General features: G+C 55.0%; 9 protein-coding genes across 9 annotated transcripts; 3 read left to right on the forward strand and 6 right to left on the reverse strand.

Moving 5' to 3' along the window:
• Positions 1–37: 37 nt before the first annotated feature.
• G647_07433 (uncharacterized protein) lies at positions 38–1,989 on the reverse strand (the record flags this gene model as incomplete). The annotated part of the gene is made up of 3 exons (XM_008731748.1): positions 38–570; positions 703–1,406; positions 1,583–1,989. The coding sequence occupies 3 exons, from the start codon at positions 1,987–1,989 to the stop codon at positions 38–40; spliced, it is 1,644 nt and encodes a 547-aa protein (XP_008729970.1).
• Positions 1,990–2,949: 960 nt separating this feature from the next.
• G647_07434 (uncharacterized protein) lies at positions 2,950–4,302 on the reverse strand (the record flags this gene model as incomplete). The annotated part of the gene is made up of 1 exon (XM_008731749.1): positions 2,950–4,302. One exon carries the CDS (start codon positions 4,300–4,302, stop codon positions 2,950–2,952), a length of 1,353 nt encoding a protein of 450 aa, XP_008729971.1.
• A 374-nt stretch (positions 4,303–4,676) lies between these two features.
• On the reverse strand, positions 4,677–6,884 carry G647_07435 (uncharacterized protein; the record flags this gene model as incomplete). Its single annotated transcript, XM_008731750.1, has 1 exon — positions 4,677–6,884. One exon carries the CDS (start codon positions 6,882–6,884, stop codon positions 4,677–4,679), a length of 2,208 nt encoding a protein of 735 aa, XP_008729972.1.
• Positions 6,885–7,555: 671 nt separating this feature from the next.
• G647_07436 (uncharacterized protein) lies at positions 7,556–9,916 on the forward strand (the record flags this gene model as incomplete). The annotated part of the gene is made up of 1 exon (XM_008731751.1): positions 7,556–9,916. The coding sequence occupies one exon, from the start codon at positions 7,556–7,558 to the stop codon at positions 9,914–9,916; it is 2,361 nt and encodes a 786-aa protein (XP_008729973.1).
• A 613-nt stretch (positions 9,917–10,529) lies between these two features.
• G647_07437 (uncharacterized protein) lies at positions 10,530–11,761 on the forward strand (the record flags this gene model as incomplete). The annotated part of the gene is made up of 3 exons (XM_008731752.1): positions 10,530–10,623; positions 10,722–10,811; positions 10,908–11,761. 3 exons carry the CDS (start codon positions 10,530–10,532, stop codon positions 11,759–11,761), a joined length of 1,038 nt encoding a protein of 345 aa, XP_008729974.1.
• Positions 11,762–11,875: 114 nt separating this feature from the next.
• On the reverse strand, positions 11,876–14,188 carry G647_07438 (uncharacterized protein; the record flags this gene model as incomplete). Its single annotated transcript, XM_008731753.1, has 1 exon — positions 11,876–14,188. One exon carries the CDS (start codon positions 14,186–14,188, stop codon positions 11,876–11,878), a length of 2,313 nt encoding a protein of 770 aa, XP_008729975.1.
• Positions 14,189–15,050: 862 nt separating this feature from the next.
• On the forward strand, positions 15,051–17,317 carry G647_07439 (uncharacterized protein; the record flags this gene model as incomplete). Its single annotated transcript, XM_008731754.1, has 3 exons — positions 15,051–15,058; positions 15,111–15,139; positions 15,216–17,317. The coding sequence occupies 3 exons, from the start codon at positions 15,051–15,053 to the stop codon at positions 17,315–17,317; spliced, it is 2,139 nt and encodes a 712-aa protein (XP_008729976.1).
• Positions 17,318–17,822: 505 nt separating this feature from the next.
• G647_07440 (uncharacterized protein) lies at positions 17,823–18,701 on the reverse strand (the record flags this gene model as incomplete). The annotated part of the gene is made up of 2 exons (XM_008731755.1): positions 17,823–18,196; positions 18,476–18,701. The coding sequence occupies 2 exons, from the start codon at positions 18,699–18,701 to the stop codon at positions 17,823–17,825; spliced, it is 600 nt and encodes a 199-aa protein (XP_008729977.1).
• A 579-nt stretch (positions 18,702–19,280) lies between these two features.
• On the reverse strand, positions 19,281–21,110 carry G647_07441 (proline-tRNA ligase; the record flags this gene model as incomplete). The annotated part of the gene is made up of 1 exon (XM_008731756.1): positions 19,281–21,110. One exon carries the CDS (start codon positions 21,108–21,110, stop codon positions 19,281–19,283), a length of 1,830 nt encoding a protein of 609 aa, XP_008729978.1.
• Between the last annotated feature and the right edge of the window lie 223 nt (positions 21,111–21,333).

Below are 21,333 nucleotides of genomic sequence, written 5' to 3' on the forward strand. Positions count from 1 at the left end.
ACAGTAGAGTCCATCTCAGTCTAGCACGGGGTTCTGGTCAATTTCTGACCTGCCACCCCCTGCTGTTGAAGAAATCGCACCGCTGGCTCGCGTCCGGATCTTCAACCGGCGTGATATCGTTATAATTCACGGCCTGGACCGTGAAGCCTACGCCCTGCCCGTCCGCGAGACTGCCCGTCCCACCGGAGACGTAACTCGGCCAGAAGGGCGCGCCGGAAGCGACATCTCTGAGCGGGTTCGGGTCGTGAAACACCGTAAACGACACCCAGTAGCTGGTCATGATGTGCGCGAGCGTGAGGTTATTCGCGGATGGGTAGTTCGTCACGTTGGACGAGATGAAGGGGTTGGTCGCGCCGTGGAGTTCCGAGCCCGCGGCGAAGGTGAGCTTGAAGACGGCCGACGAGTTGGCCAGCGCGTCCACCATGCTCGAGGCCATGTAGTAGGTGGGGCAGTTGATGATGAAGTCGCCGAACCAGGTCTGGCGCTGGAAGAAGGTGCTGTTGAACGAGGCCTGCGGGTACAGCGAGTAGAGGCGGGAGAAGAACGACGGGCCGGCCGCGGGGAAGAGTGCTCGTGCCTATGTAATACGCCAGAGATCAGGGTCAGACGTCGAAGAAGAAAGAGAAGAGGTTTCATAAGGTTGGGCAAGTATCCGGACTCGACGCAGTTGACCTGAATGAGCAGCCCGGAGAGCAGGGATACAACTTACGTCTGTGGTCTCATCTACCTGTGACGTCTGTGTCATGTTGGAGAAAGTGACGCCCTCGTAGGCGTCGCGGTTCGTGATCAGCGGCACCTTGTGGAAGTTTCCTCTCGCAAATTCCTGGTCAGGGAGGTCACGGATGAACTTCCCGTCGACCACAGGTCCCCAGTAGAAGACGCCGTACGCGTTGCCGGGCCCCGGGTAAGTTGCGTTGATGACCGCTTGGTTGAGAGTGCCCAGGGTGTCCGACGGCAGAGCTCGCAGGCAGTTCAGGTCGGCGCAGCCCGACAGGCTCAGGGCCGTGTTATACTGCGTGTTCTGGGTGCTTTTGTTGGCGAACGGTTGCCACCAGGGATGATCGGAGATGGCGGCGGCGAACGGCGCGAAATCTGATCCCCCGTTTGCGATGAGATGGCAGGAAACGCTGCCGCCTCCGGCTGAGCCTCCCCAGATGGTGACTCGAGCGGGATCACCGCCAAAGGCTCGGATGTTACGCTGGACCCAGTCCATGGCTGCGCGCTGGTCCAGCAGGCCGGCGTTCAGTGCTCCGTTCTCGGCCACGCCGTCTCCGCCCATGAAGCCGAACATGCCCAGCCGGTACTGGATGCCCACGTAGATGATGTTGCCGTTGGAGCGGTTCACGAGAGCGTCGCCGGGGTATGAGAACGGTGCGCTGCCCCCGACATAGCCACCACCGTGGATGCTATATCGAAATGATTGCCGTCAGAGTTTGCAAATACTCCGGGGTGTGAAATTTGGATCAATACAGGTGCGGAATAAGGGTTCCCAGAGCACTCTTTTCATAAAGGTACGCGTACACAGGATCAAAGCCCAAGACACCCGTCGCTGAACAGGACCAAACTCGAGAATGGTACTCACGTGAAAAGCACGGGCAAGGCTGTCGAAACAGGCTGGGCCGGCACCAGGACGTCCAACAGGAGACAGTCTTCGGAATATCCTTGTGGTGCGCTTGGGGCAGAATACGCGCCTCTCGCGGACGACTGATAGCAGGCTGGACCGAGAGACGAGGCATTGATGGTTCGTCCGCTGTAGTTGTTCGCAAACTCGATCGGCACAGGTTTTGCCCAGCGCAGTTCTCCCGTGGGAGCCGCAGCATAGCGAATGCCACGATAGTAGTTGATGCCCGCAGTTGCGTTCTGGTAGCCGCTGTACTTGACGTAGCCAAGGTCTATGACCGGGACGGTGGAAGAGGGAGCCTGTGCGTGGGCAAAGGCAGTGAGATGGACGACAAGAGCCGCCAGTGCTCCCAATAGGAAGGACTTCATCTTCAGGGGAGCTGGACGCACGTCCAAGTCAAGCCGGGAAGGTCGGAGGTGGAGGCAGAAGAGGAGAGAGAGAGAGCTCGTCGTGGTTGAGGTCGAACTCCGTCTCCAAAGCACGCACGAGTCTATCTACGGTACAAGTACCTTGAGCACTCCAGCTCGACCGGAGATGCGGGAGCCATGGTGGGGAAGAAGCGAGCTCTCAAAGTTGTTTCCACGGACAGCAGTGTTGACGTCCACCGCCTTCTCGCGTACATTGGAGCAGGTCACCGGGTGTGTCGTGTCTCATTCGGCGCAGAATCTGCCGGAGCTCCATAGCCAGTCGGCAATATAAGGCGTCTCTGCCTTGTCAAGCTTTCTGGCTTGGTCGCGCATGCACAAGTAGGATAGCGCCAGCATAAGTTGCGAAATCCTGGGGTAAAGGACGCGATGCGGTCGGAGCATGACCGGCATTTGATCCTTGGACGTGACGAGAAGAGGAGAAGAGGAGAAGCGGGATCAACTCAGGCTGAATTGTGCAGCTGCGAGGTTATTGGCCAAAGTCAAGCAAGTCACCGCCGGATAGCGGCACAGTGCCAGCAGGTTCGAACAGACTACTGTAGGTCTGTACTCCGTAGTTTATCTCGTGTAATGGCAGACGATGAGGGATTGAGAGCGAAGAAGCGGACTGGAAACCCTCAGCACGTGATCAACGGCATACGTACCAATGTACCACATCTCCATGAGCAACCGGGATTCCGGTAGGACTGGTGGCTAGACAGGCAGCGGTACAAGCGGGAATCACAGCTTTACGTTGAGACCAAGACACAGTTGCTACCTAGACGTTGAGTCTCCCAGTCATGACAATGGCCCTCATGCAAACATCCTTCGTCCACGTTTCAGTCATGCGAAGGTTTCTTGACGATGCCGCTCCTATCCATCCCAGTGCCGCGGACTTCACAGTCAGATTCGATAACTACTCTCTCAAGCCCCAATTGCAAAATCCTTACTCCACCATTTCTCTGTGAACTTGACTTGCTTCTTCCGACTCGCGGCGTAGGACACAGGTTTTCGAGCTTCGAGTTTCCCATTTACCAGCAGGTTGCGGAAACGGTCCTCCAACAAGTTTCCCTCGGGTTTGAGGCGGCGAAGGGAGTCTTGTAACTCATCTGGCAGGACGAGTTCTAATCGGGGTGGGAGAATACTAGCGCGCGAGGGCCCCAGTGTCGTCTTTCTCCGCAAGGCTGATGTTCCTCGTGAAGGCTCTGCGGCTTGTATGGCGCCCTGCTCCTCCTTCTCTTGTCGGGTGATGAGGGCTTTGACGATCTCTTCGCCCCGTTTTTGCTGAGCGCCCATTTTCGCTTCGTGCTTGGCTAACCGCTCCGCCTCTTTGCGGCGTTTCAGTTTGTTCTTCTGTGCGGGAGTCTTCCGCTCGGGTCGTTTTCGCTTTCTCATTTCTGATTCGGTAACTTCAGGCTCCGTCTCAAAGCCTTCCCATTCGCTTTCTCCGTCATCGCCCGGTTGGCGCTCTGGTTGAGCGGCCAAAGCGTCGATACGCGCCTGCTTTTCAGCGGCCAGTTGTGCTTCGGCGAGACGTTTTTGCTCGGCCTGGATTTCACGCTCCCCTTCACGGGTCAGCAGAGTGTCCCAGTCCTCAAAAGAGGGATTGTATGAATGACCAGCATCCGGGGTGGGCACGGCGTGCGTGGGAAGGCCGTTTTGTGTTAGGGCGATGGGTGGACGGCGAATGGTGGGCGGTGCAATCTTCGGCTTGGGTCTGGGGATATACTCGCTTCCTTGCTGGTCTTCTGAAGAGGCCAAAGCCGAAGCGGACGCGGGTTGGACGGCGTTGTCGGTCGTGTCCCAGAGATCGAAATTCGAGGGCTCGCCGTGGATATCCTCCAAATCGAGATGCGATGGCTTGTCCAACTTGTTCCGTAGGCGAGCAACTTCCTTCTTGCTGACCCAATCTGTTTTCTGCCTCTTTGTCGCAACCACTCCATCTGTCATTCTAGCGTCAAGGGGCCTCTTTTTCCCACTTGGCAGCGCAGGCACCGCACTCCGCCGTCCCAGGATCTCGTCCATCTTCAGCACTTTGATTTTGTGGCCATCCTTCGCCTTCTTGGACACTTCTTCCTTTGATGACCCGACAGTATCCAGCGCAAAGATTTCGCCTTGCGCCTTTTCAGCGAGGGGTCGTCCATGTTGAATGATTTCTTCACGGAGAGTCTCGAGGCCGGCTTGCACGGCCGTGATGTCGACGTGTTTGCGCCATGCCTTCTTACCCTTGCGGGAGGGCTGCGACGGTTGTGCTGGCGCAGTTTTAGACGCCGACATCGTGGTCTTAGAACGTGGGAACCTATGGTAAGGGACGGAGCCAAGACGGTATTCAATGCATTGCACGTAACTGAGTGCAGGACATGCTTCAAAAAATTCCTCGATAGCCGGAGTTTCTCCGCAACACCAAGAGATATTGTTTTGGGAATAGTATGATGCCGCCCTGTGCCACCCCACAGCCTAACTATTTCCACTCCTTCCAATGTACTGAGCATGTACTGACACCGAGTACTCAGGTTCATTTGTCCCCTGCCCATGCAGGAGCTGATGATTACCATCGCCAGCAACACGCCCAGTAGAGCTTGTTGTCCGCGCAAGGGCCCCGATCATTCTAGTACCGTAAGCTGCATGTCCATGTCAAACTTGGCTTGCATTCAGACGCATAGTTCAGTCTCATCTCCCCCGAGGTCGGCCTCGTACATGTCGCCCGTGCCCGTGGCATCTACCGCATCTAACTGATACTCCACCTCATAGAATTCTTCAGCAGCAGCATTTTTCTCAACATACGCCACTTCCTCACCCGCCATGCCTGTACCGTAGGTTTCTCCATACATTGCGTCCGTGTACGTAACAGCTTCGCCAGAGACACTGTAGTCAGTGTACGCAGTCAAGTTATTCTCTTGCGCGCTGCAGACGTCCACGTATTGGCTCTGATCGACGTAAACGGTCTGCTCTACACAGACAGGCTGCTGCGCTGAGACCATCTGTGTCTGAGCAAGCATCATATTCTGGGTGTCGGCATGTTGCTGTAAGAGTAGTTGATCGGTGGCACTCTGTTGAACCATTTGCATCTGCGTTGCGGCAAACATGGGGTCTTGTTCGGCTGGGGTCTGCTGGATAATGGTCTGGTTCTGCTCGATAAACACCGACTGAGGATTGCTTGTCACTGGCTGGGATGAAGCATACATGGCTTGATCAGCGTATATGACTTGCTGGCTCTGGTAAATCGGTTGCTCTGGCTGATATGTGGAATATTGGGCTGCACCAGGTTGGTCCACGGTTGCTGCTGGATTACCCGAGGGCCTTCCAGCAACGGGACGCTGTGGACGTGTAGTCGCTGTTTGAGGGAGAGGTCTTCTAGGCGGACGTGACATTCCCGGAGTGCTCGCTGGCTGGCCTGTAGCTTGCGCGTAGGAGGGTGGGCTGATGGAAGCATCGATAGTCAATGAAGCTTGTGCCTGGACGGAGACGAATGGGGTGGGTAGTTGTTGGGGTGCCGCTGTGCTTAGTTGGACTGTTTGACCAGGTTGCACACCAGTCGAGCCTGGCAGGCCTGCAACGGCAGAAGGCGGAGCAGGAACGGTCTGGGGAGGATGTTGTTGGACTTGGACGGTGCCGGGTATAGCTGCCTCCTCTTGGAGAGCTTGGACCACCTGAACTGAGGCTGTCGAATGAGATGTTTGATGTGGTGTGAGAGATTGTGCAGTAACAGGCAGAGCGTTAGTCAATCCATCATTCTCTTGCGTGACTCCGCTGTTGGCGGACTGGTCTACATGTCCAGGCGCAGGAGCGACTGCCGGGGTCCCTGCAGATGTGGTTGATGATACCTCAACGCTGGGATTGAATGATGCTTGCAGGTTGATGGATGTCTGGTTTGAAAAAGAAGGCTTTACAGAAACCGATAGCGGTCGCACGGGTTTTCGAACTGGGATCTTAATGGGTACTGGAGCAGCTGCTGGCATGTCACCTGGTAGTGGCTGAGTGGCTGGGGGTTGTGCTGTGTCAATCTGCTGCTGCTGTTGATATTCGTAGGTGTGTATTTGCCCAGCGACCTGTAGCTGTGGCTGACCATCGTACGGAACAAATGGCCTTACTTTCGGCTGGTATTTGCCCTTCTTATCTGCTGCGTCAACCATCTCGCTCATAACACCTTTGACGGCCCGACCTGTCTTAACACCCAAGGCCCCTGTATGAACCAACACCTTCTTGGACGCCTTTGCCATCTTCTGGCGGCTAACAAGAGTGTGGCCGACGACTTTGGCCGACCTCGTCGCAACGGCGGCGCCAGAAATAGTAACTTCTTTCATGGCAGATGTGGTCTGTGTGAGATCCGAGTTGAACTTCTGTGTGAGGGTTCGAGTATTGTTCTTCTCAGAGAGTTGGTGAACAGCGTAGGCTTCTTCAAGGCCAGGTACGGCTTTCCTCGCTGCTTCGGCGTTAATGCTCATGGTGATTAGTGGTGGAGACTGTGGAATATGCCCAGGAACAGTCTGGCTGCGAAAGAGGTCTGGTTGGGCTTGAACCGCTGCCATACCTGGTGCCGTTGCGTATCTGCTGAGCTGCGGCATCTGCACTGGTGGAGGATGCGCTTTTGGGGCTTCCTGAGGCCAGTCTAGAGAGCACCTCTGCGTCTCTGGGTGGACGAAAATTGTCTTGCCGTCGGGTGTTTGCGACTTGATCCATCCCGGAGGGAGGACTCGTACAACAGGCCGCGTATAAGAGATCTGACTCGTCGCCGTGTTATAATACAGTGGTTTGCCCGAGCCGGATGGATCTTGCATGACCATCCAGCCTTGCGGCAACTGAGGAAGTGGTGAGGCTGCCCCAGCCGGACTCCCCAACTTCTCATAGCTTGATGCCATGTTGTTCGCCAGGAGTGGGCTTGACTTGCGGCTGCAGAAAGAGGAGCACGGCGGGAAGAAGAAAGACGCGGGAATTAAAAAGCAACCTACCTTGAGGGACTGGCGGGCGTCCAGATTTAGCCCCATTCTCGTCTCGGATCCAAAGAGCTGGCATATTAGTACCTAAGACTTCTTCACGAGGCCCAAGAACACCATGATGGAAAAGGATGGCCATGATTGGAGGCAGAGCCCTGTCGGTCTGATATAGCTGCGGCAGACTGCGTTAGGCTGAGCTGTGACGGGATCTAGGCCCAGATTTCGCGAATGCTGAAGTCGAATGGGCTGGCATCGAAGGGAAAAGTAGCCGGAGACGGTCTCACAGCCTCACAACAATACGAGGAGTCGCATATTTCTGGTGAGTCGATCGTCCACGCAGGTGATGCCTCACGCTGTCCAGCACGCAGCCCAACAGGTCGAGTAAGTGAGTTGGTAAGTCAGTGATGTGGCTTGGAAGTCGGTCACAGCAGTCGAGCGTCAGTGAGCGTCCACCACCGGCGGAGAGATTTTCCGTTCCGTCGGCAATCTGCCTGCGCCAAAATTCATTCACTCGCGACTCACCTCCCGCTCACGTACCATTGCGATACTGACATCACACGACCTCTATCACCCACCACCATATTCGTGCAGTCGCAATGCCTGTCGTCAAAGGAGGTGTGTGGACCAACATCGAAGACGAAATCCTAAAGGCCTCGGTATCCAAATATGGGTTGAATCAGTGGGCTCGTGTTTCATCGTTACTTGCGCGAAAGACACCCAAGCAATGCAAGGCAAGATGGACAGAATGGCTGGACCCGGGCATTCGCAAGATCGAGTGGTCCAAGGAAGAGGACGAGAAGTTGTTACACCTGGCCAAGTTGATGCCCACACAATGGCGAACAATTGCGCCTATTGTTGGAAGGACTGCTACGCAGTGTCTGGAACGCTATCAGAAGCTGCTCGACGAGGCCGAAGCCCGTGAGAATGACGAGCTGGGGCTTGGAGGTCCGGAGGGCGGAGAAACTGCTGCGCCCACGGGAGATCAGGTCCGAAGATTGCGCCCAGGCGAACTTGACCCAGACCCAGAATCGAAGCCCGCACGCCCCGATACCATTGATCTGGACGAAGATGAAAAGGAAATGCTTAGCGAGGCTCGAGCGCGTCTGGCCAACACGCAGGGGAAAAAAGCGAAACGGAAAGCCCGTGAACGACAACTCGAGGAATCAAGGAGATTGGCAGTGCTGCAGAAGAGACGGGAACTCAAGAATGCAGGCATCAATATCAAGATCACAACCCGCAAGAAGGGCGAGATGGACTACAATGCAGATATCCCCTTTGAAAAGCAAGCTGCTTCCGGTTTCCACGACACACTAGAAGAAGAGGCGCGGAACGATCGTGAGCGAGAAATGTTCGATCCTCGCAAGCAACAGCTGGCAAGAAAGCGACAAGGGGATGCAGAAGACAATGTCGATGCAAAACGTCAGAAGCCAGACAAGAGCAAAGACTCGGCCGCCATGGCCGCTGCTGCAAGAGCTGGACAAATGCAGCGGTTGCGTGAGGCGGAGCAGCAGAGCAAGCGCCGCGCACTGAATCTACCTGCACCCCAAGTCAGCGAAGGCGAGCTGGAGGAGATTGTGAAGATGGGCATGGCTGGAGACCGGGCGGTCAAAGCTGCTGGCCAGGACGATGGAGACGACCGTGGATTGATCTCACAATATTCGAACATGGTCGGTGCTACGCCTATTCGGACCCCTCGAGCGCCTGCACAGGAAGATCATATCGCGAACGAGATCAGGAACATCCGGGCTCTAACCGAGACGCAATCCTCATTACTAGGCGGCGAAAACACCCCGCTACATGAGGGTAGTAGCTCAACCGGCTTCGATGGAATTGCTCCCCGCAGAAATGAAATGGTCACCCCCAACCCAATGGCTACACCATTTCGTCAGGCCGCAGCTGGAAGTAATCTCCCTGGCGCCACTCCACTGCGCACGCCACGTGACGGCTTGATCATAAACGAGAAAGGCGAACGCCAACTGGTACCACAGACTCCGCGAGACATGCGCGTCGCAGAAAATGTGGCCCGACACTCATTGAGAGCCAAACTTGCTTCATTGCCGAAGCCGAAAGAGTCAGAATGGGAACTTGAAGTCCTACCTTCTGAACAAGAAGAGGCCGCAGCTGGATCCGCTTTCACCCAGGAAGACCAAGAAGAAATCGATCGTCGGGAGCGCGAAGCACGAGAAGCGGCAGAAAAGGCAGAGTTCAAACGTCAAACCCAGGTGTACCAACGAGCACTACCTCGACCCGTCAGTATCGACTACAATTCCCTGGCCTCAGAAGCCACATCTATCACAGATCCTATTCGAGCAATGATCGCCCAAGAAGCAGCTTTGCTGATGGCTCACGACGCTCGTAAATTTCCACTGCCCGGCTCCAAAGTCCTAGGGAAACCTCCTCGATTGGACTCCTTACCGGACGACCTCCTCGCCCAGGCCCGCCAACAACTAAAAGAAGCATGCAACGAAACGGAGCGGCAATCCTACGTCGAGTCCATCACTTCCCTTACCTCATCCGAAACCGAGCTTAACGCCCTTCCTCTCAAATTTCGTCCTGGCACAACTCCTGCCGAATACCTCTCTGCTTTTCGCACCGCACAGCAAACCCTCCTCTCGTCGGCGGCGGCCGGCCAAAAGCTCGAAGACAAGCTCAAGTTGCATTTGGGCGGCTATCAAGCTCGACAAAAGACACTCAAACAGAAGATCGCGAGTGTGTATGCGCAGATCGAGGAGCAGAGGGCGCAGTTGGATGGCTTTAAGACGCTCCAAATCAGCGAAGAAGGTGCTTTGGCCAGGAGGCTCGAGAGGCTGAGGGATGAGGTCAACTTTGTCATGAGACGGGAGAGGGAGGCACAGGAGGATTACCGTGCCGTCAGGGACCAGGCGATGGCATTGGAAGAGAGCACCAACGGGGTCAATGGGGTCAATGGACATGCATATGGAAGGATAAGCTCCTAGGCTCTCGACCATGCAGAGACAATGTGCGAGGCTTTTCCCAGAAAGGGGCTGACTTTCCCCCTATATATCCATCGATTCAGAGTATTGCTCGACAGCTTACTTACTGAACCCCTTCTTCCGATCCTGTGATCTGGCCTATGATTTCGTCTCTCGTTCCCCGTTTCCCATTCCGTGATCCGGAGTACTTTAACTGAGCTCCTCAATCGCGGCGAACATCAAAAGCGGGGGAAGCCTAAATGTTGCTTCTCTGCGGCTCCGCATTCCAAGCACCAACGCCAATCATGAGATGCTCACCTCGTGTACAAGTGGTGGTGTGAGACTCATGAGACCAATAGTGCAGGCCTGACTTTGCATACAGACAACACAAAATAAAGGAAGCATGCTTTCCTGACGACCGAGTCCCGAGGAGGGTGACAGAGCGGTCGCTTGCCCTGCCTCCCATGCGCATAAATAGTTAATAGCTAGCTACCTTGCTCCAGAAGCTGCCCTATCGATGTGGGCATTACTTACATGTCCTCGAGTATCAGTATCTCGGGCTAGCCGCAGCCAGATTGGCAACGTCAGAGTCAACGTCAATCTCAATTCCGTGAGGTTTGGATCCAGGTTCTTCAACATGAAAGCCCTCGTGTACCAAGGGAATGGCAAGTGTGGGCTTGAAGACCGCCCAGTGCCAAAGATCAAGGACCCGTCGGATGCGATCGTGAAAGGTATGCTCGGCGTTTTCTCAGCTCTCCTCTTTGTCACTGGGAGTGAGCTCGGGCTTGAGGTTGAAGCGTCGCGGTTAGCTAACGGTCTCATGCTACAGTGGTGTTCACGACGATATGCGGGACGGACACGCACATCCTGCACGGCGATGTGCCGACGTGCAAACCAGGCACGATCCTTGGACATGAAGGTCGGATTCTTGTACCCTTTGCCCCTGCTTCCTTCCCGCTTAACGCGCAGGAAACCCATTAGGCGCAAACGTGAAACCAGCTGACCACGAGGACAGGCGTGGGCGTCGTTGAAGAGCCCGGCTCGGGCGTAGCTCGCTTCAAAAAGGGCGACCATGTGCTCATCAATTGCATCTCCAGCTGCGCGACGTGCAGTTACTGTCGGCGCGGGATGCATAGCCACTGCGTCAACGGGGGCTGGATCCTCGGGCACACCATCGACGGCACCCAGGCCGAGTACGTCCGAATCCCGTTCGCGGACAGCGGGCTCCACCACGTGCCCAAGGGTGTTGACGAAAAGGCCCTGGTCATGCTGTCCGACATCTTCCCGACGGGGCTGGAATGTGGCGTGCAGAACGGCAAGGTCCAGCCTGGGTCGACGGTCGCGATCGTTGGGTCCGGTCCCGTCGGCCTGGCCGCGCTGATGACCTCGAAGCTGTACTCGCCCAGTGTGGTCATCATGATCGATCGGGACCCCAGCCGGTTGAAGGTCGCGAAGAGGCTCGGCGCGAACCACACCGTCAACAGCGCCGAGACCGATCCGCTGGAAGTGGTGATGAAACTCACCGACAATGTCGGCTGCGACACCGTCATGGAGGCGGTGGGCGTGGCCGAGACGTTGGAGATGGCGCAGGATCTCGTCGCGCCCGGCGGCACGGTCGCCAACGTCGGCGTGCATGGGAAGAGTTGCGTGTTGAAGATCGAGAAGTTGTGGGCGCAGAACATGTCGCTGACGACGAGGCTGGTCGACACGGTCACCACGCCCATGTTGTTGAAGCTCTTTGCCTCGGGCGGCATTCAGCCGGGACAGTTGATCACGCACGAGTTTTCGTTCACGGACATGGCACAGGCGTACACGACGTTTAAGGCCGCCGCGCAGCACGACGCGCTGAAGATGCTGATCAAGGTCTGAAGCTGCTATATGTATATATCTGTGGCGGTACGGTGCGTCTCCGTGCGGGTCGTGTGACAGTTGGAGGGCCATGCATGTCGATAGGTAACGAATCGATCCACATCGCCATCGTCGTCAGGCGTTGAATCCCAGGCCTTTGACCTCAGCATCGCCGATGAGTGCGTTTTTCACCTCTTCTTCTCCTACTCTCAATCTGACCTTCCCTGCTCTTTCGCCCTTTGCTCTCGCTTCCATGGCAATGATGCCGGCCTCCACCAGCTCCATGGCTGCGCCGCCCAGAGCCAAGATACGGGGCATGACGGCCGTGGAGGTGTTCCGCCCCGAGTTGTCATTTACGAGCAGCAGGAAATCGTGTATCGCGCTATTTTCAGCAACATCGGCAATGCGTTTGGCTTCGATGGTGATGTCGCCGAGGGTGCATTCCGCAACGCCTGTGCGGCGGCTGCGTGCAAGCATCGCAGCAAGAAAGAGTTTGCAAGCCAGGGACAGGGAGCGGAGGTGCTGTGCGATAGGTGAAGACGTTGCTTCGTTGATGGCCTGTTTGATGGTGGCAATGGTCACGCTTGCCAATTGCCTGGGAGGCTTTTGCTTCTCGTCATTCTCGTTATCATTGTCGTTGTTCTTGTCTTTGGACGCGAGCTTCGAAGCCTTCCTGCCTCTACGACTCGGGGTAGTTGCCAACACGTCCTCGTCGTCCGTAGTAATTGCGTGCTGTTTCTCTTGAGCCTGCTCTGCGATTTCGACCGCTCGACGACAGATGTCGAGTGCGCGTCTCGCGTCGCCGGACACGGCTGCAACTTTCCGGCTGGCGAACTGGACTGCATCCTTGTCGACAATGTTGCCCGGCACGCCTTCCAGCCTCGAGGTTATAATCTCCATCAGCTGCGTATGCGTGTAACCTGGAAATGTGATTCTTGTGAGACCTAGGCGGGAGCTGATCTTGTTGGATAGCGTCCTCTCCGGCAGATCCATCGTGTTTGCAACTGCGAGGACGATGAGTTTGGAATGTCTCATTGCCGGCCAGTTGAAGAAGTTGTACATGACACTTTGGTTCTTGGTGACTAGCTGATCGAGTTCATCCATCAACACGACGCACGGGATACGGCGTGGAGATGGGTGTGAGAATTCCTGCTCCAAGAGGCTGAGGGCGTGGTGCGGACTGACACGGTCGCCCTTCAGCGCCTCCCATAGCAGAGAATATGATTGGTGTGGTTCGGTGACTTTCATGCCGTTGATTTCGACGAAGTTGAAGTCGTCGAGCTCTTCGTTCAGCACCGCCTGATGGAGTGATGCAACCACCTCGCGAACTGTGGCTGTCTTGCCCGTCCCAGGCGTCCCTGAGATGTAGATACAGGCTCCGGAACCGTCTACAATGGCAGAGTAAAGATGAGAGTAGACCGAGCTGAACTCGTTGGACCGACAGGGTAAAGACGCGGGAACGGCCGAGACATGCAGTGTTGCGCGTGCGTGCGAGTACGGAGTCGACATGTACTGGGAGGGAGAAAGAATTCGAGTCCCCAGCGGCGTTATGTCGATTGGCTTTTTGATCATGATCCGCTTATGCGTTGGTGTAGTATATTTGGATGCCTTTGCGGAAGATTTGGGAGTGGAAACCGTGGTAGTGGCCTTCCTCTTCTTCGACGGTGTTCGAGGTAGATCATCTGTCATCTCCCCTTTTTGCTCGTATTCGAGGTCCTCCTTCTTAGGTGGCTTTCTGTTCTTCAGTTTCGTCTGCTCCTTGATCCAGTCCACCAAGTCTAGGATACTCTCGGGTCCCGTGAAGATCTCCTCCCATACGAAGTCCTCAGTAAATTGGAGCGTCCTTTGCTTGACCCCACGGCGGCACAAGATGGTCTTCGCATAGCGATTCGCCGCAGCCTTCGATTTTGGCGGCTGACCGCCGGGATATGTTTGAAGAAAGGCATCCTTCGACAAAACAGTCGCTCTCCCATTTATCGCGGTCAGCGGATTTAGGTTGAAATCTGCGGTAATATAGGATTCGTTGGGCAGTACATCAGGGAGCTTGGATCGTTTGCCGGACATCAGCTCTTCAGGCGTACAGAACCACTGGATGTGCACACACATCTCTTCCTCTCCATCTTCGTTCTTGTCGGAGAAGTCGCAGGCGAGTCCGACCCAGTCTTTCCCCTGCTCTGGCGATTTCAACAACACCGAATCCCCTACCCGGACGGAAAATGAACCCATGCGGGCTCCTATGGGCTTCTTCTTCCCTTCGATAGCGCTAGCTTTCCTTTTCTTGGACGGTGGTCTCTGGTCTCCCAGGCTCTTCTCATCCTCCTCGTATATCCAATGCCAGGGATGATCTTCATATCCGAGTTCATCGTCTGAGTCTTCGCGTCTCAGGCCACCTTTTGTTAGATACGCTTTCTGCTTGACCGGCGTCGTCTTCGCTATTGTTAACGGCATTTTGTTCGGTCGCGTGTGCCTGTCGTGTATTCTTTCTGAACAGAAGTGTTCAGAATTGGAATTTCGTTACACAACGCGTAAACGCGAGAGGACGCGTGTTAGCTAAGCAGCAATATAGCCATTTTGAGTTAGCAAGGTCTTGGTATCGGCCTTACCGACGATTGCCGACATTCACGTTTTTGTCACTTCCACTCTATTCTCGCATTATTCCGGCGGTGATGATCACGGTGACATTGGTGAAGGAGTCAAGCAGGTAGGAGCGGATCTGGCATGATATAAACGGATCTATACCTGGAATGATCTTTGCTACGGATGAACAGTCTTGAATCCCACATGCAGTCGACGCACCATTGATCTTGTCCTGTTCGCACACATTTGTGGACTGCACGAGCATGGAGGACTTGCAATACGCAGTCGCCTTGATAATCAGTATTTCGAGGATCTCTCTTTCAGACTCTTTGGTCACAAAATCTGATTCGAACACTACGGGCCGGGCTTGTCAATAGGTTTGGGACGGAACCGTCAAACTCCTTTCAGTCTGCTTAGTCGTCACCAACCGACTCTGACGCTTTCAGATCGACGTTACCCATTGAGCGTCGCTACCGCAGGAGCTTAGATCTTTTGTCACTGGCGTTTGCGACAGTTTGGCTGGGTATCAGACTCTGTCACGTCCTGCGCAATCTTTCTCCGACTTTATATTCTCCTTCGATTTTCTGAGGAGACTTCTCATCTTCGTTACTTCTTCTTCTGTGCCACCTATCTTTGCCTAAGTCTTGGCTTGTTGCTGGCAACGACATCATTGCCAAGGTCTTGGTAAGGAGTTCACATCACTCTTCTCTGAGACGATCTCACACCCATCACGATGTCCGAGTAAGTCTGTCTCGCCTTCGTCGTTATTTTGCACACTAACTTCTCGATCTAGCCATGAGGCCGATGACCTCGATCTTGAACGTGCGTGTCCATCTCATTGTCATCTCAGCCGATCTTTGGTCGCTCCCAAAATAAACCGAGACTAAACTTTTCACAGGCTGGGAGGTGGTGAGTTTGGAAGGCGGGTCGATCTTTTCTTATGCAGCGTCCGAAGTCCTCTATCAAGGGACAGCTCCGCGCGCAGCCGATTTCTACCCACCGGCCGGTGGCCGCGGTGTTCCAGGTCCACGAGGAGGCTTCCCTGGTCGGCGTCAGAATGGCGTGTTACCAGCACCAAATCGCGGCCCCCAGCAACCGGCGCGATTTGGTCAACCCAGAAACGCCCCAGTCCGACCAAGGCAACCAGTCCCACAGCGCTTTGCAAACATAACCGCGGCAGAACTTCGAGCGGAGAACGGCCTACCACCCGACGGCGTGTACCAGCTCCTCTCTCCAGCCTGGAAAGTTCTAGTGACGATGGCATTGAGAATCGACAGGGCGGCTCAACCCCAGCCGAAGCAGGTGTTGAGACTGACCATGCGTGAGACCGAGACGTTCATCAGAGAACCTGACAGTCACGACCAGGTCATTTTCATCTGGGGCAAGGATGATCGAGTAACAGAGGCTAAAGACCAATTGACCAAATGGGAACAAGATGTGCGTGACTCAGCTACAGCGGCAAGAACTGCGGCCTGGCACAAAGAAAAGGCACTTGACGGCCGAGCCGAGCACCGTGAGGAGCGACAAAACAGAGAGAAGTATCTCAAGAATCTTAGGCAGGAAACGGAAATCAAGTACCCCGTCGAAGTCGTCTTGCTCTGGCCGAAGGAACTGGACATTGGGGAGTTTGAGAGCACTAACGCTGAAGCTATCGATCATTTCAGAAGCTACTTCAGTTGCCGAATCAGCTTCCCAAGTTCTAACGTTGAACACACCACTATCAAGCACATCACAATCGCGGCAGAATCCCAGGTCGACGCTGCTTCCCTCAAGGAGAGAATGATCAATTTGATCAAGGAGACCATTTCCCGTAGAGACCAACTGTCCACGGTCAACATGGTCCATATTCCAGACTTTGACATCTACCGAGACAGAGTGGGCCTCTTGGATCTCGATCCCAGAAGTAAAAGCTACCTGCCTACTCTGCACGGCAAACCTGCAGCGGACAAAGAACAGTTGAGCAAGGATCGCCGGCAGGTCCAGCTCAGCAATTACAAAAAGATCAAGAAAACCATCGACGCAGCCATCAAGAAGCTCCGGGTGTCTCAGCAGCATTGCCGAATGAGGTTCGTCTTTGGCGAATTGGGATTCGTGCTCTTCCAGAAACCCGCTGCCGGCGCCGAGACCTACAGCTTCGAGGATTTCTACACCATGGTGACCAAGGAGCGCATCAAGTTAACGCTGAACGGCCTTCCCATCCGCCAAGGCGAGGTAGCTGAGCTGCCAGACGTTCTCGAGGAAATGGAAGCCTTCTCCGACCCTACTGAATATTATGCCGCATTCTTTGACTTCCCTGGTACGACCAGCAATTCGACCCTTCGACTCGAAACCGTCTTCACCCCAATGGACGCGAATGAAACCGAGAACCGCGAGAAGCGCTGGGTGGAAATCAGCGAGATGGTCTCGAAACTACAAGTCAGCCATCTGAACTTTGACCGACTAGATTACCAAGTCACGATTGACGCCTTCCCACTTGGGATCGACAAGCTCCGAAAGGCTCAGATCCAAGCGTTCCAGGCAAATATAACCACGGAACGACCTCCAAACGGCATCAAGTCTCTGCCACGTCGCCGTGTCAAGCACCCCCAGGAGCGAGGCTTACAGTTTGTCTCGGAGCTCACCTTCCTAAAATACCGTTTCAAGAACACCGACGGGGTCTTTGAGTTGCGCCGTAAAGACACCTACGACTTACGCCCTGGTACGGAGAATAATAGTCCTCTCGAGACACGTTGGCACGCCCTTTACTACTATCCTGAATGGGACAATCTGATGGGCGAGTTCGCCAACATCAGACCCGGCGAGGACGTCAAGTGGGCCAAGTCAGTCGCAACCTTCTTCCCCGAAAGCGGTGATCAGTGGACAGCCCTGCCTATGGGGTTCAAGAACTTCATGAACGAGGTCGAGGAGATCCAGGACCTGTTGGCCGAGGCGATTAATCGTCTTACCAATAGGAAGGGAACGGGAAAGGCGACTGAGCATGGGCATACAAATGGCGCGTGAGATGAACGAACGCAAGGAGGGCGGGATGGGGTGTTTTGCCCGGCGCAAAAGGCGTAGGGGAGAGAGGTTGAGAAATGACCCTGAACCAAGTCCGTATCGAGAGAGAGCAACCAGCTAGCTCAACAGGGGATCTAGGCGACGACAGAGCGTTGCCCACGACGAGCATCACAAATACGACATGACGACGACGGAGCAGAGGAGCGCAGAGCAGCGCCCAGAGCAGCGCCTGCGCTCTTCCGAGCCTCTCTCTTCACGACGTACATGGCCAGACCATAGCCAGAGCACCTCCGTAATACTGTGTGCTCCTTTCCGCCCTGGGTGGAGTTACCAGCGAGAGAGTGCCATTAGTGCACGTACGTACGCGCGTGCGGGTGCATGCAATAGCAGAACTCCCTTCCTCCCAGTGCCATATCATAGCTCTCCTCCCGGGCACGCCATGCCATGCCATGCTAACCTCTGCCGCGCGATGGCATTGCTCCTCTCCGCCAAGCCACGCAATCCTTCCTTATCCTCCCCCAGCCGCCGCCGCCGCCGCCACAGGGTTGGTGCTCCCCCCACCGGCACCAAACTGCCTAGGCTGCTCCTCGACCATCTTCCGCCTGAGTACGTCCTCGATGATCCTCAAATTCTCGCTCTTCCCCGTCACCACCTTTTCGATATCCGCCAGGTTCTTCGCCAGCTCGTCGATCTTGCGCTCATAGAACTTGATACCATCCCTCGGTGTCTTTTCCACGAAAAACCCCGTCCCAACGTCGACTAGGAGGCTTGCTGAGGAAGAGGGACTGGAACCGGAACTCGCGCCCGCACCGGTGGACGACGTCGGAGCCAGCGTCCCGGGAATATATAGCGACGTGGTGAGCGGAATGAGGAGAGGTGTTCCTAGGTGGTGGTGGACAACTGTTAGTACCTTCCATTGTTTGCATGTACGAATTTAATTTTTGTTTTCAAGATTTTATCGCGTCTCATCTTTCCATCACGTATTCTGGTTGTGATCCGCGATCCTACCCGCGGAGCGTGATGGTGATCACCGGCCACGCACCAATACACAGAGAGAGAGAGAGTGAGAGGGACATAACGTAATTATTTCCTTTTCCTCCAAATCACTTGCCAAATGGGCGGGGCAGCGCAGCGCAGCGCAGCGCAGCGCAATTGACGTACCTCCGCTCTTACCCTCCACTCCGTCTTGTATGCTCTTGATGCAGTCTCGAAAGCGGGCCTGAGCGGCGCGCAGACGTTGGTACGACGTGCTTAGGTGTTCGAGTTCCTGGGACAGGCGGGCTTGGAGGGCGGAGATTTGTTGGACCGAGAGGGTTGAAATGTCGACTCCTCCTCCTCCTCCTCCGCCGCTGCCGCCGCCGCCAGCTCCTTGACCGGACTGAGACATCGTTTGCCAAGTGGGTTGTGAGAGTACTGTAGTACACAGTATGTTGGGTATGTGCTGAGTAGCTGGCTTGTGGCTTGGGATTAAGCTCCGGGGCGGGAACGTGAAATCGAAGTGAGGGTGCTCTTTGCGAGGCGAAGGGTCACACTATGGGGGGATGGTCTTGGATTGCCAAGGATGACAAGCGATAGACGACGAACGCACGACGTACAATGTTAAGAAGAGTTGGTGTACTGTGTACACAACACAACACGAGTGCTCGTCTCTGTTTTCTCATGAGTGGTGAGGGGAAGGGAAAATATTCAGCCTTGTTTGGAGTGCGAGGCTGAGCTGCGGTACGTTTCGAGGGGACATCCTACTGTAGCTGACAAGACTTATGTCCTACGAGGTCAGTACCTTGTGCTCATATTGTCATCTAGAAGCACCATCACATCTGCCGGTCGCTTATACTCGCGGCAGGTCTCAAACCCCTGCTTGGATAAAAGCTCTTCTATTGGGATGTGGATTGTGGTATACAAGCTGGGAGAGGGATATCTTAGAATACCGTATCGTACAATACATGCCTTCAGCTTCCACACCGGCTCACAGTTGCTTCAACAGACGATGCACAAAGTCATGTGTGCTTTCGATGTCGACCTCCTGCTTTACCTTCAACCGCCGGCACTGGACCTCCACTTTGCCCTTGTCGAAGGCCTTCCCAATCACCACGATAACAGGATACCCAATCATGTCGGCGTCTTTTAGTTTCCAGCCCGTGCCCTGATTCCGGTCATCGAGTATGGCATCCACGCCACCCAGATTGGTCGCGGACAGCTGATCATAAAGGCACTCTGCAGCTTGCAGTCTTTGGTCCTGCGACGGTTGGACAACGATGACAGCTTCGAACGGCGCAATAGCCCTCGGCCAATTGAGTCCAACTTCGTCAGAAAGGCAGGATGCCGTAGCTGCAATCAGTCGAGACACGCCGATTCCGTGGCAGCCCATCTCCACAGGCGTAGATTGTTTGCCGCCTTCCTGCTTAGTAGCAAGGCCAAGTTTCGAGCTATAACGTGTTCCCAGGTGGAAAGTGTGGCCGATTTCAATGGCTTTGTCGATGCTCAGGGTGCCGGCTTTGCATTGCGGGCAAGGGTCGCCAGATTCTCGCTTCAACAAGCTATTTGCACCCATTCGCGCGTTCTGTGGTGCTCGGACGGCGTAATGGTTGACTTGAGCATCCAGGAACTCGGAGACAGAGGAGCGAGGAACCAGCCCAGCAGGGACAGTCGAGTCGAGGACGTAATACACCGACCGCTGCTTCGAACCATCGTGGCCCAGATGGTCACTCAGTGATTCCTTGAAGTGATCCAAGGGATCCTCGACCCCTGTGTCGATATCCAATATGCCGTTCAAGGCCGCTTTGACAGCATAGGGGTTTACGGTGCGTGTAGCGATCTCGCGGGATGAAGCCCGCTCAAAGGCTTTGGCAGTAATAACGCGAACGAGACTCAGCCGATCTGTGCTGAGAAAGTCTTCCTGGAGAAACCCGCCTGGAATCTCGCCTTGGCCGGAGTAATTCTGCAGGAAGTCTTCAACGTTGTTGAACAGTTCACGCTTGTATGGCAGCTGTGAGACAAATTCTTCGTTGCGTGCGTAGTCACAGTCTGAGCACGTGATGACGGTGTCCTCTCCGGCGAAATTGGGAAAGTGATATTCATGGCTGAGGTTGCCACCCATATCGCCCGAGGTGGCTCTTGCTTCGATGTACTTGATCTTGAGCTCGTCGAGAAAGCTGCGGTACGCATTTCGGATCTCGTCGTATGTTATATGCGCTGCTTCGGGGTTGTGGTCGAACGTGTACAGATCTTTCATTAGAAATTCGCGCCCGCGCAGCAGTCCGCCACGGGGTCGTTTCTCGTCACGATACTTCCTGCTGATTTGATAGAGTCGAATGGGCAGTTGTTGCGGTGTATGGATGAGTTCGGCAAGCAAGTTGGTGATCTCTTCTTCATGCGTCGGGGCCAGTAGCCATCCTACATCCTTCCGGTCTTGAAAGGTGAACATTTCGCCGCCCGCCTTCAAGCGCCCGGATTTCTCCCACAGTGCCTGCGACGAGATAGACGACAAGGAGACCTTGGAAGCTTTGACCGATCTCATGTGTTTGTCGATCAATCGCTCCAGTTTTTCCTGTACTCGAAGGCCCAGCGGTAGCATCTGGAAGATACCAGCATACGCTTGCCGCAGAAAGCCCGCGCGTATGAGCAGCTGGGTCGCGTCTGTAGCTGCATCTTGCTTTTGAACATTGACTGTTGGTATCCAGAAGTCAGATATCCGCTGTCTCGAATCGTTGTGGGTGTGGCGAGCTCCTAATAGGCGCAATGAAGAGGGCCGCCAGACAGCCCTTCGCCTCGGCCAACATCCAACTCGAGGCTTCATTCAGGAATGAGAAAGCAGGAATTCAGAACAGAAATCTCGATCTGACAGGCTGCTGCTGAGATATCCCGACAAACACAAGCCGTTCTCGACAGCCAAAGAGCAGAATGAACAAAGGGGAGACACTGCGGCTGGGGAGCCTGAGGAGCCTCGCCTCGGGCTTTTGGGGCTCCCATTTCTGACTAATCAGACGCGCCGAATCTCGGCCACGACAAGGCGACGCGAC

This window comes from Cladophialophora carrionii (assembly GCF_000365165.1).
Source record: "Cladophialophora carrionii CBS 160.54 unplaced genomic scaffold supercont1.6, whole genome shotgun sequence".
Lineage (NCBI taxonomy): Eukaryota > Fungi > Ascomycota > Eurotiomycetes > Chaetothyriales > Herpotrichiellaceae > Cladophialophora > Cladophialophora carrionii.